The sequence below is a fragment of the Cibotium barometz genome, chromosome 4 (genome assembly GCF_041138505.1).
Source record: "Cibotium barometz isolate CiBa-2024 chromosome 4, ASM4113850v1, whole genome shotgun sequence".
NCBI classification, from domain to species: Eukaryota; Viridiplantae; Streptophyta; class Polypodiopsida; order Cyatheales; family Cibotiaceae; genus Cibotium; species Cibotium barometz.
In genome coordinates, this window is record NC_141049.1 from 2,940,298 (window position 1) to 2,957,648 (window position 17,351).

At 51.2% G+C, this 17,351-nt stretch overlaps 1 protein-coding gene across 1 annotated transcript in view; it reads left to right on the top strand.

Moving 5' to 3' along the window:
- Positions 1-15,330, top strand: part of LOC147638805 (pentatricopeptide repeat-containing protein At1g11290, chloroplastic-like) — a 58,073-nt gene extending 42,743 nt beyond the window's left edge. Inside the window, exons 2-5 of the mRNA XM_086784628.1 lie at positions 10,189-10,273; positions 10,386-10,465; positions 10,583-10,655; positions 10,975-15,330. Coding sequence (XP_086640754.1) covers positions 10,189-10,273; positions 10,386-10,465; positions 10,583-10,655; positions 10,975-13,958 — 3,222 coding nt within the window. The 3' untranslated portion in view covers positions 13,959-15,330. The remainder of the gene's footprint in view (positions 1-10,188; positions 10,274-10,385; positions 10,466-10,582; positions 10,656-10,974) is intronic.
- Positions 15,331-17,351: the final 2,021 nt, after the last annotated feature.

Genomic DNA, 17,351 nt, shown 5'->3' on the forward strand with positions numbered 1-17,351 from the left:
CAAAAGTACTGTCTCCAATTCATTACTTCCTATTTTCCTGATGGTGCTATCCCTGTGGCTACTCCATTGGATCCCACCTTCAAACTGTCAAAGGAAGTGGACTCACCTCCACATGAAGAGCAAGCCTACCGCCAAGTGGTTGGGAAACTTATTTGGCTCACAAATTCTCGTCCTGATATCTCCTATTGCACATCCATTTTAAGTCAGTATTTCAATGCTTCTAAGGGGCCACATTGGAGTTCAGCAATGAGGGTTGTTCACTATTTAGCAGGTACCTATTTGTATGGACTTCACTACAATCGTAGGATCACCCTCAGTGGTTACATGGACTCGGACTGGGCTGGTGATTTCGATTCCCGACGTTCTCATGGTGGTTATTTGTACTCCCTCGGATCTGCCCCTTTCTCTTGGTCTAGCAAAAAGCAGGATACTGTTGCAGCTTCTTTCACTGAAGCTGAATACCGGCCCTCTATGACGCCACCACTGAGGTTATGTATCTTCGTCAGATTCTTTCGGAGATGTGCATCCCCATTGACACCGCTTCTATCATCTTCGTCGACAGTCAGAGTGCGATTGCCCTTGCTGGCAATCCTATTTTTTCTAACCGTACCCAGCATGTGGGTGTCCTTTTTCATTTTACTAGGGAACAGGTTGAGCTTGGTACCATCCGACTCCAGTACATTCCTACGGCGGACAACCATGCAGACATCCTTACAAAGTCCGTCAACCGCCCCATTCTCGAGTGTCTTCGTGATCGGATTGGCATCGGTCCACCACCATCATCCTCCGCACATTGAGAGGGGTATCTTCCTCTCCCTTCACATTTTTTATCATTTTTGTATCAGGCACATGAGTCAGTGAAAAACCCATGAGGGCACGGCTCATGTGAAAACCCACTGCATTGCATTTTTTTCCATCTTGCATTCTCTATGCACAGCATTCTGTTTTTGTGTTTGGGGTGCATGTATGAATGAAAACCCAAAAATGGGCATTCATGCATGTGAAAACCTCTTGCATTGTGGCATTCTTCCAGTACCTCCCAAACTTAGAAGCCTCTACTCCGGTCTCAAATCACATGATCCTCATCTTCGACAACCAAAGTTGTTTTTTCCCTCATCTTCTCTCATGATCCCTTTCTGGTCTGAGAGGGGGTGTGTGAAAATATACCCAAAAGGGTATTTTACCCAGCCCAAGAAGGGCTATTTTTTTTTTTGGAAAAACGATCCTTCTATTAGTTAATGAGAAAACACCATAAGGCTACAAAGCTCACCTCACAAGGAGGGATAATAAACACAGTGAACACCGGAGCTCCACCCCCGTGGCTGGCCGCTCTCTGGGGGGGGCTACCTAGTAGTACATGCGGGAGGTGAGAAGAGCCAAACTGGAGGCCTGTAGTGCCAAGTGACATCCTCGCCCCTCGCGATGAGGAAAGGGCCAGGCTGCCAAGTGCGGAGCAACGCCTTGCGGCGATCTCTCATGCGATCCGAGTCGCCCTGAAGTTTCCCCTAGTGTCCTCTCAAGGTGTGAATGATGTCCACCCAGAGGGCCTGTATGACCTCCGCCGGTGGAGTCGCCTGGCGGTCTATGGCCTCCCTGCATCGGGCTCTCCATATGTGCCAAGCCGTCATGCTGCTGATCATCTCCCATCTGTGCCCGTCCCCCTCCTGGGAGACTGCATCGGGCTCTCCATATGTGCCAAGCCGTCATGCTGCTGATCATCTCCCATCTGTGCCCGTCCCCCTCCTGGGAGACTGCCGAAGAGAAGTCTGGCGTCGGAACCACCGCCATCCCCCTATCAGAAACCTGGATGGTCACACTGCCAGGGACGTCCTCGTATCCAAGGGCCGGGCCGCTGTCCGTGGCCCAAGCCACCGCACCCCACGTCACCATCATCTCACCTGGCGAGCCTGCAAAAACCATCCTGAGAGCGCGCTGCCAGACCTGCTGTGCCTGTGGGCAATCCCATAAGCAGTGCCGCTGCGACTCCTGTGCGTGGCCGCACCGAGGGCAGGACGCTGGGTGTCTGCCAAAAGCCAGCCAAGCCCCCACAGCCAGTCCTCTATGCGCTGTAAGCCAGAGAAAAAGCGTCACCTTCCGGGGCCGGAAGCTGGCCCAAAGGCGCTGCCAGAAGTCCCTAAGGAAGGCAGGGGAGAGCCCCTGTCGCCGCCAATGCTCGGCCGCCGCCGGGGTGCCCGCTATCCTGTGCCTCTGGATCCGCCGCCCCAGCCTCGCTGTGTACTGAAAAAAGGGGGTGCCTGGGCTGGTAGGGGCCGAGTAGGGATCTCGCCAAAGCCACTCGCCTGGATCCCACTGAAGGCGAATAAGAGGCCTGCTGTCCCAAGCCCATAATCTCCAAGAATAGTCCTCCCCTATCGAGGCCGGCGAGGGGTCTACATGCCACTGTCTCTGATGAAAGCCGACCACCCGCACCCTCTGAAAGATACAACCCTGGAACTCATCCAAATCTAGTCGGGTCCTCTGAAGCTGGCCTCCCTCTCCCACCTCGAAGGTGAGTGGGGCGACTCTCTCTGCTGAGCCGCAGACCGCTAGAAGGATCTCATGCCGAGTAAAGACGCCCATCCACTGTGGAGGTGGAGGGTCCTGTACTGGAGTCCGCCACTCCCGGGGGATGGCCGCCTCAATGTCCTGCCTCATCAACTCTCTGCCCCTCATCCCGTTGAGTCTCCTCTCCTGAACCTCTAGAGGCAGCTGCTGAAAACATATCCAGTCGTCTAGGGACTGGGCTGGGCCGGAGCTCAACGGGCCCCACGACACGTGAGATCGCGATCCAACCATATGACCACTGGGAAGTCGGATCAAGGGGTTCCAGATCAATGGCTGCCTCAGGCGCTCCTCATCGGTGCCCGGGGGAGTCTGGAAGAGTGACGGCCTCAGATGCTCTCAGGCCCTCAGAAGGCTAGCTGCAAAACGCTCCTCGAAGCCAAGGCCCACTCCTCTGGATCGCTGCTCTGTAAAGATCCACCTGATGCTGGGGGTCCAGGGGCCGCTAAGAGAAGGAGTGCGGCTGAGAATCCTGGAAACAAGAAACTCCTTCCACGGCTCAGCGCCTGGTAGGAGGCCACGAACCACCAACTTGCCAAGCAAAGCTCGGCTCTGACAAATAGGATAAACTATGCCCAGGCCGCCTCTCTCCCTCGGCTGAGTGATCACAGCCCATGCCACCTTGGCCCTGGCGGGCCGCCCGTCGCCACCGGACCAAAGAAAGTTCCTGATGAGCCTCTGCACCTGGCCAATGCACGCTCGAGAGAAGGCCCAGCAAGAAGTGATGTACCACATGGTAGCAAGCAGAACCTGGTTGGCCACAACCACTCGGCCAGCCAGAGATAAACGAAAGGTACTCCAATACAGAAGCTTCTTCCGAATGCTCACAAGAAGGGGGGCTATCTGTTGCTCCGGAGATATGTCAATGCCCACATAGCATCCCAAATAGCGCACTGTAGTGCCGGGGGGCAGCCACTGAAACCCATCAACTGGCCTCCAAGTCGGGGGGGGGGGGGGGGGGGGGGGGCACAGAACTGACCCACAACCCACACGACTTGTGCCAGTTGATCAAAGCGCCCGAAGCTCTGCAAAACCTGTCCATGGCTGAGGCGAAGCGGCGGAGGTTCTCCTCCCTCCCTGAAGATAGACAGCAGTGTCATCCGCAAACTCCGAGTCTAGGAGCTCCTCCGAGGTGCGGATGGGGAGCTGGAGGCCCCGCAAACCTGTATCCTGTGCCGTCAAGAAAGTGCTCATGGCCTCCGCCACAAAAAGAAAAAGAAAGGGCGCCAAGGGGCACCCCAGCCGCACCGAGCGCGAGAGCTGGAACCTCTCTCCGCGCACGCCCTGTGTCAGCACCTGGCTATGAGCCGATGTGTAGAGTGCAGAGACCCCACGGATCCACTGAGGGGGAAGCCCATCCTCTCCATAGTGCCTTCCAAGAAGGCCCAGTCCACCCGATCATATGCCTTCTCGAAGTCGAGAAGGAGCACTGCCAGATCCTCCTGCCGAATCTAGCCAAAGCCGTAGCCTCCCAGAAAGAGAAGATGTTATCCAGGATGCTCCTATCCTGGATGAAGCCTGTCTGCGTGGAGTGGATGATGTCGGAAGGTGAGGCTGAAGCCGCCTGCTGATCGCCTTAGCTAGGACCTTGTAGGCCATACCTAGCAAGGTGATCGGTCTCCACTGTCTAATCTCCAGTGTGTCTCTCCCTCTTTGGGGATCAGGTGAATCAACCCCTCTGCCATGCTGTCCGGCATGTCTCCCGACTCCATGATCTCCTGGAATGCCAATCTGAGACCCCTATGCAAGAGACCCCAGTACCTCTGGAAGAAAGCCACTGAGAGACCGTCCTCTCCTGGGCATTTGCCCCGAGGAAGTGCCTGAAGAGCCGCCTCCAGTTCCGTATCCGAGAAGGGGGAGAGAAGGGAGTGCTGCAAATGGGCCGGCACAACCGGTCTCGTGAAGCTCCAGACTGCCTCCCAAGCCTCTCTCACCCTGTCATCTGCTGGCTCAGCAGAGAGCAGATCCCTGTAAAATCTGTGGCGATCGCCCGAACCCTGGGGGGATCCACCACTACCTGGCCATCAGCCTGCCGAAGACGCCTGAGACCCTCTCGTCTGAAGCGAGGCCCTGTCGCCTCAAAGAAATCTCGAGTCACTCTGTCTCCAGCCTGTGTCCAAAAAGAAGCCCGAGCATGGAATCGGAACTCCACCCTCCTCTCCTCGATGGATCTGATCTCTGTGCGAGCTGACTCCGTCTGCTCTGAAATCCAAGGGCTCGTAGGATCCCTCTCCTGAAGTCTCTGAAGGGAAGCTAGACTCCTCCGCAGGCTCCTCTCCTGCTCTCTGAAAGCCTCCAGACGGTCCAGGGCAGCCTGTCTGAGCATCCTACTGATCTCCTGCAAACCCCTGTCAAGATCGCTGGCTGCCGATCCTCTCTTGAACTGAAGCTCCTGCCAGACCTGCTCAACTCTGGTCGCAATCTCGGGCTCCTCTTATGAGACAATCTGGAATCCGGACGCTCTGGCCTCGCTCTCCTCTCGTAGGGTCCTCGATCTGAAGAAGCACTGCAAAGTGGTCTGAAAACGAGGAGCCTGCAAGTATACCCACAGTGCCACCTCTATCGCAAGCCCACTCATCAATGTAAAACCTGTCGATGCGGGAAAGGTTAACTCCTGTGGCCCGTCTATCCGAGCGCGAGAAAGATAAACTCCCCTGCAACCTGCCAAACTCCGAGAGAGTCCACGGATCCTGGCCTCTCACCCGCAGCACTAGTTCCTCCCAGGCAGCGAGCTCTGGCCCATGAATGGTCTCCTGGCTGCCCCCCATCCTGTCCTCTGCATCCTCCAGCATGTTGCAATCCCCCCTAGGCACCAATGGTCTGCCATGGGGAGGGACTGCCTAATGGTGCTCCAGAACTCAGCTCTCCCGGTCGCCCCATTAGGGGCGTAGAAGTTGAGAAAGCCAATGCGGTCTTCCCCAACCCGAAGGATGATCCACTGCGCTCGACCCTGGACCAGAGTGCCAGAATCCACAACCTCGGATAGAAGCTGCTCGCTATGCATACTCCACCCTGGTTCCCCTGGGAGCCATATGCCGGTGACCAAAAGTGTGACTCTTGCCTGGCAAGATCTTCCCGCAGGTGCGGGTACGCCCGGCAGAAAGGTGGTGCTCTTGGATGAAAAGGATATCTATGGGTCCTCCAACGAGAGCCCTCTGGATCTCCTGGCGAAGTCTGCCCCGACCAATGTAGCAGCGAGCTCCACCAAGACCCTGGATGTTCCATGAGAGGATCCTCATGGATGAGCCATGGCAAGTGAAGCAGCCGCCTCTGGCTCACCCCTCTCAGCCGGCCCGGATGAGCTGCCCTCCACTTTGTGAGTCTTGGGCGCCGGCTTGGAGGGAGAATAGTCACTGTCTGTCCGGGTGCGGAGTCTCTCCAAAAAGAGGGTGACCTGTCTCTGTGTCCAACCCCACTCCACCTTTGCCCTGTCCAGGGCATAGGCGTGAGACCAATCCTCTGCATATATGTATCTAAAGGTAGGCTGCATCCTCGGGGCGGCGTGGAGGAGAATTAGTAGCACCGCCTCAACTGAGGTGTGGACCGGATCCGCCCGCCAATCTCCTATACCAAACAAGCTCATGCGGGCTGAGTTGTAATCGGGTCTGCAATAGGTCCGTGAGCCCCAAGTCACTGAAGTGGTGAGAAAACTCCAGTATCTGATCACGCAAAACTTCCTCTACAGAGTTGCAATCCCATGCTGTGTCTGGGGCAACACTGAGAGGAAAGGAGAAGGCCACCATGCTGCTCACCACTGAAGGAGAACGAGAGGGATGGCACACCACGCAAACTCGCAAGGGCGCGATCAGTGTCTCAAACGGGCCAGCATCCAGCTGGAGACACCTGAAAAAACCGTAATCCACTGGGAGCCCCATCACTCGCGGGGGCCCCCAGGGAGGCTGGAGAGAACTCTGTGGCGGGCGAAGCTAGGATCGCCATCTCCACCGGCCTGGAGTGGCGGTGGAACAGCCGCTGAACTGAACTCTGGCCTACCCAGCTGCGCTGCCCCGGGGCAGTGGGTGGTCTGGAGGAGTATCCTGGAGAGGCCGAGGGAGGGATGGTGGCTCGCGGAGAGGAGGGGGGAGATCGAGGAGAGGATGGAGAGGCATCTGCCAGAGGAGAGGTTCAGGGGGGCCGCCGGGGGAGGCGGGAGGGGGGGGCTGGGGGGGAGAGGGGGGGGTGGAAGGAGTGCTCTCCGAGTGAGGGGAAGAGGGGCCGGGGATCGCAGAGTGCGGCCCGGGATCCTCAGGAATCTGCTCCATGGAGGGGGCGGGGCCCCCCGCGGGGGGAGGCGGGAGCGGGGTCTCCACGTGGGGGGCTCCACCGGCCGGCGGCCTCAACGGGCACTGAGACTGAATCCTCGTCCATCGGGGTGGGACCTGCTGGCCGCCTATCCCTGACTGGAGCATAAGTGCGGGTAGGTGCCTGGACGCCAGCCGGAGTCGCCTGTCCGCCAGCCTGTGCTGCCTGCTGGCGTCTGCGACAGTCCTTGCGGGCCGGGCGTTTCCGCCGGCGAACCTCCTGCCATCCGCCAGCCTCCTGGGTCTGCGCGGCATCCTCCGCCGGGGCCTGCTCGTCAGATGATGGCGCCTGCTGAGACGAGCCAGGGATGTCCGGTCTCTGAGGTGGATGGCCACCCCTCGGGCCTCCTAAAGGGGGTCCAGAGGCGGCAGAGCGTGAAGGATGAACCCCCTTGCGGGGACATGCGCGTGCGAGGTGGCCCATCTCCCGACAGATGTAGCACTGGCCGGGGAGGCCCGAATACTCCACGCGCTGTATCAGATGTCCTCCAGAAAGACAAGGGAGGAGGATCGTCTTCGGGAGGGACTCCGGTGACGGAACCACAACACGAATGGCCGGGAGTCCTGCTGCCCGAGCTATCACTGAAGCCGCTGTCTGAGGCGTCTCCACCACCTGCCCGAACGCCTTGCCAATGGATGACAAGAGGGGCAAGTACTCCCTGCGGAGTCCAGGAAAGCAGATAGTGATGGGGAAACCTGTCGCGCCTGCTAGCGGGTCAGAAGCGGGGTCGAAACCGTGAGTCCATCGCGCTAGGAACGCCCGGGATGAGCGGAGGGCAATGGGGCTCCGAGCCAGCACCGTCTGAGCTGCCTGGGGGGACTCGAAATCCACCTGGTAGTAGCCACGTCCCAAAAAATCAACGCTGACGATCTTGGCAGGCACGCCAATGAGGCTGCCTTGCAGAAGGTCGCGAAGCTCTCTCCGCATCGGACGGCTACCCACTATCTTGCAGACCAAGGAGGAGGCCTCAAGAGCGGATACTGTGGAAACAAACAGCTGATGATCTGCATCTGTGAACTCCAGACGGAAACCGGAATCGGCAGGGGTAGTCGGAGCGGCTTCCATGGAGTCCTCTAGAGGGAAAAGGCCAGAGACCGGGGTCACCAACGGGAGGGACACAGCCCTACGAGGAAACGGAGAGGCGGAAAGAGAGAGGATAGCGGGGGCGGAGCGGGGGGGGGGGGGGGGGGGGGGGGGGGCTGAGGCGGGGGAGCTAGCGGTGGGAGGAGGGGCGAGATGGAGGGGGAGGTGAGGGAGAAGGCGAGGGAGAAGGCGGGGGGAAGAGCCGCGAAGCGGAGGAGAAGGCGGGGGGGGGGGGAGAGATGGCGGGGGAGGAAGCGAGGAAGGAGGCGGGGGGGGGAGAGATGGCGGGGGAGGAAGCGAGGAAGGAGGCGGGGGAGGAAGCGAGGAAGGAGATGGCGGGGGACAGGCGGGGGGGGGAGAGGGGGGCGCACGACGGCGAGAAGCAGCAGGGGGAAGGTAGACGGGAGGGGGGATGAGGCGGAGCTCGCAGGAGCAGATCGACAGTTGAAACGCCAAGAAGGGCTATTTAGTCATTTAAACTTCACTTTTATCTGCTGGCCGACCAGCACCCTCCCTTTCCATATAAATATGAGGCGCATCCTTATGAACACATCAATCACGAGTACCTTCTCTGCTGGTCGCCTACTTCAGGACTGAACCTCAGCGTTTTTTCTCCTCCGGCTGCTGCTGTTGGTATAGGCCGCCTACGACAGGTGGAACCTACTCCCTGCTGCTGCTGGATTGGTCGCCTACATCAGGGCAGATCATCTGCGTTTTTCTTGTCCGGCTGCTGCTGTTGGTACAGTCCGCCTACGACAAGTGGAACCTACTCTCTGCTGCTGCTGAACTGGTCGCCTACATCAGGGGTGATCATCAGCGTTTTTCCTCTCCGGTTGCTGTTGCTGGTACAGGCCGCATACATCTGCGTTTCACTTCAGCATACTTCTGCGTTTTACTTCAGCAGTCATCAGGACATCAGCGCTTACATCTGTGCTTACATCAGCGCTTACATCTCAGCTCACATCAGCCTTACATCAGGCATATATCGACGCTTACATCAGGCTTACTTTGGGACTGTTATCTGCATTTTTGGGACAGCAGCCTTCTCTGCTCGTTCGGAGTCTCACATAGAGCTCCTGTACTGGACTTTATCATTTATATACATATCACCATTGCATGCTGTGTGATTTGCTCTGATCTCTCATATATTTGGTCCTTTGGTCTCTTTTGCCCTCACAAAGAACCCATAACATCATAGAAACAAGCAAACATTTCATACTCTGGATCAGAAAAAGATACCATTATTTCCTTGGCTGAGGCCAGATTTAACTGTACATCAATAATTCCACGGGGGACATCACCCTGGATTACATGTGTAACATCGTTATGAACAATTGATTTAGTTACTTCATGGACGCATCATAACACTTTTGGTCTCAAATTTGAGATCCTTTTCTCTCTTCTTTCTTTCTCTCCACTCCCACATTTACACATGCTTAGTATATTGTCTTATCATGACATAAATGATGTTGATGATGCTAGGATAGGCATCAGCTACTTTAGCACAAGTTCTTTTAGTTTCTCAGTCTTCTGCATAACTCAGTATCCACATTATAGTGGCAATAAAATGTGTTAGAACAGTTCCATTACAACCCTTCTTTTAAAGATTAAAATGTTGAACCTGTTTCAAATGTAGCAAACGCTTCATGTGTTTCAAACATGTCCAGTCTTTTTTAAAAGGTCAAACAAAATGTCACTATTAGATAGCTACCGTTTCTGAACAGAGAAAATGCTTGCTGCATTGTTTTGGAAAATTCTACAGTCTTCTGGACCACTTGGGACTTTTTTTTTTCCCTGTTTGTGCACCCTCGAATCGGCCTTGGCCCTTGTGCACCTGCCACCTTGCTATCGAACCGTGCGTTAATTATATATATATATATATAAAGGATAGCACCACAGTTGACAGGTTTATTCATGTGTGTAAGTAACATATTTGGCATTTTAAAATTACCTAATCCCCCCTTGTATGAAACACTTTTAGAATTTTTCTGAAACAATTCAGAAACGTTTCAAACCCATTTCTGGAACATGTTTCATGAAACACTTGGCTACTATGATCCACATAGCTTTTGATCTCATAGGCCCATCGGGTCTTTTGAAGACGGTAATATGACTCTCTCTCTCTCTCTCTCTCTCTCTCTCTCTCTCTCTGCGTCATGTGTGATCACACGACAATACTGTTGTCTTGAGATACACGAACTTAATCAATATGTGTAATGATGACGTGATTAATTTTATCAGATGGGCTTCTCTCTTGTGCCTGTTACCCAAGTGGTAGCCACTGATCCACAGTTATCAACTCCAAGGCATGGAATTATAAAAGAAGGTAACGTCTCATAACGCTATGTTGAATTGATTGTTGTAAGCAAACCTTGAAATATTTTGCTAATTTTTAGCATTTATTGTGTTTGATTTGATGGTCTGTTAAGTTTATGCAGATCTTGCAAACACAACACAATTGTTAGGGTCAAAACCTCTTTCTAAATACCCTCCATTGTTGGGCACCATTGATAACAAGGTAAAATATAGAACCCATTATGTTGTGGCAATTTTTGGAAGCTAATTCTTATCATAGGGGCATATAGTATCTTCACACTTTTATTGATTTTTTCTTCTTTTTCTATAAAAAATGCAGAGGACATTGAGATATTCCAACCTTTTAACAGACAAGTTCTTATGTTTGGATGAGCTAGTGGCTACAAAGCAAGGTGGAATTTCAAATGTTAGTAGAGTTAGATATTCATTTTTTTTCTAAAGTCAAGAATCCTAGTTTTTGGAATTTCACTTGTTTTGTTGGTTTTCACAAATGTTTTTCAAAAAATGGTCAAAGGATTAAGTACACTCACTTGAAATTCTCAAGATTGTGAACACTTTGTGTACCTGCTAAAAATTTCTATGATTTGTGCCTTCCTAAACCTGCTCTATTGTCCTGTCATCAGTGTCATGTACCTGTACTTCATGCTTGTCAATTGTTTGCAGTTTTGTTGGCATTTGCTTACATAAGTCTGATGTTGGCACATGAAACAGTAAGAGAAGCACCTTGCCATGCTGGCCAGAATGAATTTAAAGTGGACAATTATGGAGTGAGCTGCCTCATCCGCAAGTTAGCTTTGCTGGGAGACTTGGAGAAGGTTAATGAAGTCTTTAGCACCTTATCGAAACCAGATGCATATTCATGGAGTGCACTTATTTCTGCCCATTCCAACCTTGGTGCAAATGCACAAGCAATAAATTTATATAAACAAATGACTAACTCAAATGCAGAGCCTGATGGACATGTCTTTGTGGCAGTACTGAAAGCATGTTCTAGCTTGGTAGACTTAAAGCAGGGTATGCAGATACATTCTTACATCATCAAGAGTGGTTTTGATTCAGATATATTCGTTAGCAATACCCTCATTGACATGTATGCTAAGTGCGGGAACCTCAAGGATGCTCACATGATTTTTAATAAGATAATGCACCAGCGAGATGCAGTTACATGGAGTGCATTAATTGCAGGCTACGCAGAGCTTGGATACTCATTGGAGGCTTATGATCTCTTTCAGCAGATGCAACAGGAAGGGGTGCAACCAAACCAATATACGTTTGTTTGTCTTTTGAAAGCATGTTCCAACATAGGAGACGTACAACAGGGTGAGAGGATACATTCTCATATTATTGAAAATGGGTGTGATTCAGACTTGTTTGTTGGCAATGCACTCATGGACATGTATATCAAATGTGATGGCTTTGATAATGCATGCATTCTTATGAACAAGTTGTTGAAGCGGGATGTGGTGACATGGGGTGCAATCATTGGTGGATATGCCCAGAGAGGGGTGTTTAATGACGCTTTTGATGCTTTCCAAAAGATGCAAGAGGAGGGTATCAAGCCAGATGTGGTCACATATGTTTGCCTTATGAAATCTTGTTGCAGCTTTGGAACCTTGGAGCAGGGTAGGGAGGTGCATTCTCAGATAATTGAAAGTGGGTTTGAGTCAGAATTATTGGTGGGCAGTGTTGTTGTGGATATGTACGCTAAATGCGAAAGTCTGGAGGATGCACACATTGTATTTAGTAGATTATCCAAGCGAAATGTTGTGACATGGAATGCATTGATTGGAGGTTACTCTCAGTATGGGCATTGCCAAAAGGCGTACCAAATCTTCCAACAAATGGAACAAGATGGTTTGGAACTGGACAAGGTCACATTTGTTTGCCTTTTCAGGGGATGCTCTTGTGCAAGAGACTTAGAGCATGGAAAGAAAGTCCATTGCCACCTTGTCCATTTCGGGGGTGAGTTTGATGATGTTGTTAGCAATGCCGTTGTTGACATGTACATTAAATGTGGGTCCTTCGAAGATGCATGCATATTATTTGATCGATTGCCAAGGCGAGATGTTGTCACGTGGAACATAATGATTGCATGGTATGTACGGAACCAGCATGGCAAGGAAGCGTTGGATTATTTTCAGAGAATGCAGCAGGAGGGTATAGAACCAAACCTGATCACTTGGAATGCTTTGATTGCAGCCCAGTTGCAGCTGGGGCTTGCTATTAATGCAGTTGAAGTGTTGTCGCAAATGCAAGAAAAGCGTGTGGGACTTGACAAGTTCACGTTTGTTCATGCCCTTCAAATGTGCTCTACAACAGGAGCTTTGGACCAGGGTATGCTGCTTCATAACCACATAATCAGATGTGGTTTTGAGTCAGATATGTTCATCCAGAACACTCTCATTGACATGTATGCCAAATGTGACAACCTTGATGCTGCTTGTATGGTTTTTGACAGACTGTCAAGCCGAGATGTAGTTGCATGGAATGTGTTAATTGCTGGGCTTGCCATGCATGGACATGCTCAGGAGTCCCTTAAACTGTTTCGAAACATGCAACAGGAGAGCGTGGAACCAGACCGAGTTACCTTTGTTTCCATTTTACAAGCATGTTCTAGCATTGCAGTGCTTGAGCATGGCAAACAGATCCACGATCAGATCACTGAGAATGGCTTTGAGTTGGATTTATTTGTGGGAAATACCCTCATCGATATGTATGCCAAGTGCGGATCGATGGAGGATGCCCACTTTCTTTTCAACAGGTTGCCAAAGCAAGATGAGGTGACATGGAGCACGCTAATCGCTGGGCATGCTCAGCATTGTAACTATCTGCTTGCATCACAATGTTTTCGGGGTATGCAAGAAGCAGGATTTGAGCCCAACGAAGGCACATATCTGTGTCTTCTATCAGCTTGTAGTCATGCAAGGCTAGTAAATGAGGGATGCTTCTATTTTAGATCAATGCGAGAAGAGCATGGCATTCTACCTACACTTGAACATCATATTGCTTTAGTTGAACTTCTTGGGGGGGCTGGTTACATAAGGGAGGCAGAAGAGCTACTTGAAACTCTTCCTGCGGGCTCAAATGTTGTAGGATGGACATCGTTGCTTGGATCGTGTAAGAAGTATGGGTTGGTTGATCTAGGAAAACGATGCTTTGACCGCCTGACTACAGTGAGAAACAGAAGCTCGAGTGGCTATGTGCTGATGTCCAGCATCTATGCACATGCTGGTTTGAATGAGGCTGCTGAGGAGGTGGCTGTTTTGAGAAAACATGCAAATGTGTGGAAGCAGCCTGCAAAAGCTTATATTGAAATTGACAGTCACGTGCATGACTTTTCTGTTGGAGACACGACTCATCCACGAACTGATGAGATTTATGCTAAACTTAGGCAATTAGTCAGTCAGTTGAAAGAGGAAGGGTACTCTCATCATGGGGGTTCAGTTCAGGAGACGTCATTGGTTAAGCTCAAGGAGAAGCCTTTATGGGGTCATAGTGAGAAGTTAGCCATGGCTTTTGGGCTTGTGTGTACACCTGGGGGTACAACTATCCGAGTAGCAAAGAATCTCCGGGTCTGTGCTGATTGCCATGATTTTGCCAAGTCAATCTCAAAGATGGAGACACGAGAGATAATCATAAAAGATGCCCACTGTATTCATCACTTCAAGGACGGGGCATGTTGCTGTAGTGAGTAACAATGATGTGCCCAGGTTTGGCCTCTGTGCATAGGCATGAGTTGCTGAGAATGGAGTTTGTTCATGGAGATGAGTCACGCTGGTGAAGTATCGACATGGCTCCAGCAAGTGGGGGACTGGTTGGTGAGGTAATGGTGCCCTTCTCTATCACCTCTCTCCAGCGGGGAGGGGGGGGGGGGGGGGGGATGCCCAACATGCATTACATTATTTTTAACTTACTACCAAAAAGAATCCCTCACAAGGGGACATTTTTCTTGGTGCGATTGTCAATAGATTTATGGCATAGAGCCTTGACATGGGACATAGGTGGTCTTTCAATGCGACAGAAAAGTGCACTACCCTTTATGGGGCATATTATGCCAGGCTGTAAGGAGATTAACAGTAGTTCAGGTTGTAAGAAGATTAACAAGAAGAAATAGACTCTCTATGAAGCTCTCTTTCCTTGACATCAGACAGAGCAAGGATGTGCTTGATGTGGGGTCTTTTTGGGATCGTCAATGTTTTTACAGCTCAAACACTATGTGTAGGGACCTATATTAAGTTTGTAGTACTTCCTTTCCACCACCTCCATCACCTAAAATTAAGGTTCGATACACAACCCAGTTCTGTCCACCACTGTCAACAGGGTCCATCCAAGGTGCTCAGTGTCATGACTATATAATTGATTGTTGAATTGGCAAGGATCAAGTGGACCAAGGGTAATGCTTTTGGGCAATAGTCAGTGGAGCTTGAGGAGCTGGGAGTGCACATCAATCCTTGTAAGCAAAGAGTGTTGACTGCTGGTTTGAGGCAAGTTCCTAAGGGCTGCCATTTTGTAGGCTGCACCAAGCTGGCTAGAGAAGGTTTGATGTGCATGCCCAAAGGAGACCAATTAAGGAGCAAGATAGGGTGTAAACTTGCCTGTTATATCTAGGTTGCATGGAGGCTACTTGGTCTGAATAAGGATATCAACTCATGCCAAACAAGTGTGTCAAATCTTGGGGCCTTTCTTTGCCATCTTGGATTTTTTTCTTCTCAACGAGCATGACAATAGAGACAAGGGTTAGGGTTTGGGATGGAGCTTGATATAGGGGCAAGGTAAAGACTCATCCACTTAACGACTTGGAGAAGGTGATCGTGCTTTCCTATCAGCAGCTGTCATCTATTGATCATAAATGCAGACCTCAAAAACCTTGAGCTATAGAGAGAGAGAGAGAGAGAGAGAGAGAGAGAGAGAGAGAGAGCACTTTCTAGTCTCCTTAGCGAGAGAGAAAGAAAGAAAGAAAGAAAGCTGTATTAACATCTACTAGAGGCCGAACTCGCCTATGAGACAAAATCAATGTACAACTGTCAATGTCTTCTGGATGTCCAGAAAAAAAAGGACAAAATGAACATGAAATAAACTATGAGAATATTGAGCTAGTGGGGGGGTGTGATGGATGGAGCACTACTGCTAGAGGCTCAGTATGCAACCTATATGCGCAGGGTATACAAGAATGCATGCAGATCTATCTAGCTCCAACTAGTACCATAATGGGGGTGTAATAAGTGATACATAGGCGATGGCAAGGCAAGAATACCTCAGAGCATGATCTCTGGGTGTGAGTGCAAGTGAGCAAGCCCCTCCTGGATATGGTGCTGATGTCGAGCCTGTATCTCTGTGATCTCCCTTTGATGTAGTCTAGGAGTCTGGTAGCCTAGTGCTCTCGGCCTCCGTCTGGCTCGGAGGTCCGTAGCGCGTTGAAGTGTAACCCCCTCCTGTGTTAGGATAGGCACTGGGATAGATCTTTGGAAGAAATCAGTGAGCTGGAGTTGTCGCCCACCTCGCCCACCTCTCCCTGTGGTATGAGTCCGTAGCAGTGTCTCTCTGTGGCGCTGTGTCTCTAGCAAGAACTGGCCAAATTTGCGTTGGTCTGCGGACTCCATGATCTGGCGGAGTGAGGGATGTCCACTGAAGATGGTGGTGTATCTCTCTAATGATACTATATGCTCTGCATCTGCTTACATAATGTTCCTCACTCTCAACCTCCTCTTGGCATAGTCTGCATATCCTCTCTACTCTGGGGATTCGTGCTGCCCTACCTGCCTCAATCTCAAGCTGGTGTGACGACACTCTTGAGCTGGCCAATCACCACTTGGGCATTGTGAGGCATGTACACATCCATGTATCCAGGTCTCTGTATGAATCCATCCGCTGAGATACGCATAAACTGATCTCTGTAGTATAGCATCTTCGGTGGTAGAGACTGACTGGGTGTAATCCAAGTCTCTTGAGTGTATCGTTGCCATAAATCCTGTCGAAGGACTCTGTTCCTCTCACTGTGAGAGCGCTCGATGTGTGGTGCATGTATATCATACTGGAAAGGTGGTAGGTGATCTATGTCAAGACCATGCTGAGTGAGCCACTGTATCATCTATGAATACCATGATCTCCTATCTCCACTCTCTGCGAGCTGCCTGGACGCCTCAAAAGCTCTATGTGAGTCGATCTGATGGCATATCTCTGATCCTCTGTATGAAGTAGATCGTCTGGAAGAGGGCCTCTACTAGCATAGGAGCTGTAGCAAACTCCGTCCGGACAATGTCATGTGGGACGGGACGGAGGGTTTGTTGCAGATCATCCATGAGAGCATGAGAATCCGAGGCCTCTCTATTTGAGACCATGTGGAGGTGGCGAGCCCGGGTGCCCATACTACTGCAGCATACATCAAAGCAGGGGTGACTATTGTGTCAAACAACCACCCCTTCCTGCGGGACTCCTGGAAGTGTGCCTGGTGACATTGTCTCTCTAGCATGGCTAGAGCTGCATACCCTCGTGTGAGTCTATCCTTGGCTGCCTGTGCCATAGTAAATCTTCATGGCAGAGTTGTAAATGTAATCCCCAGGTATACATATGAGTCTACCACCTCTACTTGTCCTCTTGCTAGTGTGAAGATGGCCTGTTGTTGAACCGGCCCTGAGGTGTGGAAAATCATGGCCTTGGTTTTCCCAAGGTTCATTGTAAGCCCCCTTTGTGTGCAGAAGTCATCGAGTGCATGGAGATGGTGTTGTAGTCCCATCCGCGACTCCTCAGAGACCAGAATAATATCATCTGCATATAGCATAATGTGGATTGTGGTACTTGAGATGTCTACCCCGTCCCCACCACCGTGACCAATGAAGTCAGCCACCTCATCGATGTATAGCCCAAATAGTGTAGGAGAGAGTGGGCATCCTTGCTTCACACCTATGGTGCTAGCAATAACATCAGATAGTCCCTCGGGGCATCGTATGCGCCCGAAGACTTGCTCATATAAAGCATAGATGACCCAAACCATCTCTGATGGGATCCCCAATGACTGTAGGCGCTGGAAGAGTCTCTCGTGGCACCGTGTCAAATGCTTTGCGGAAATCCACAAAGTAGCAGTATAATCT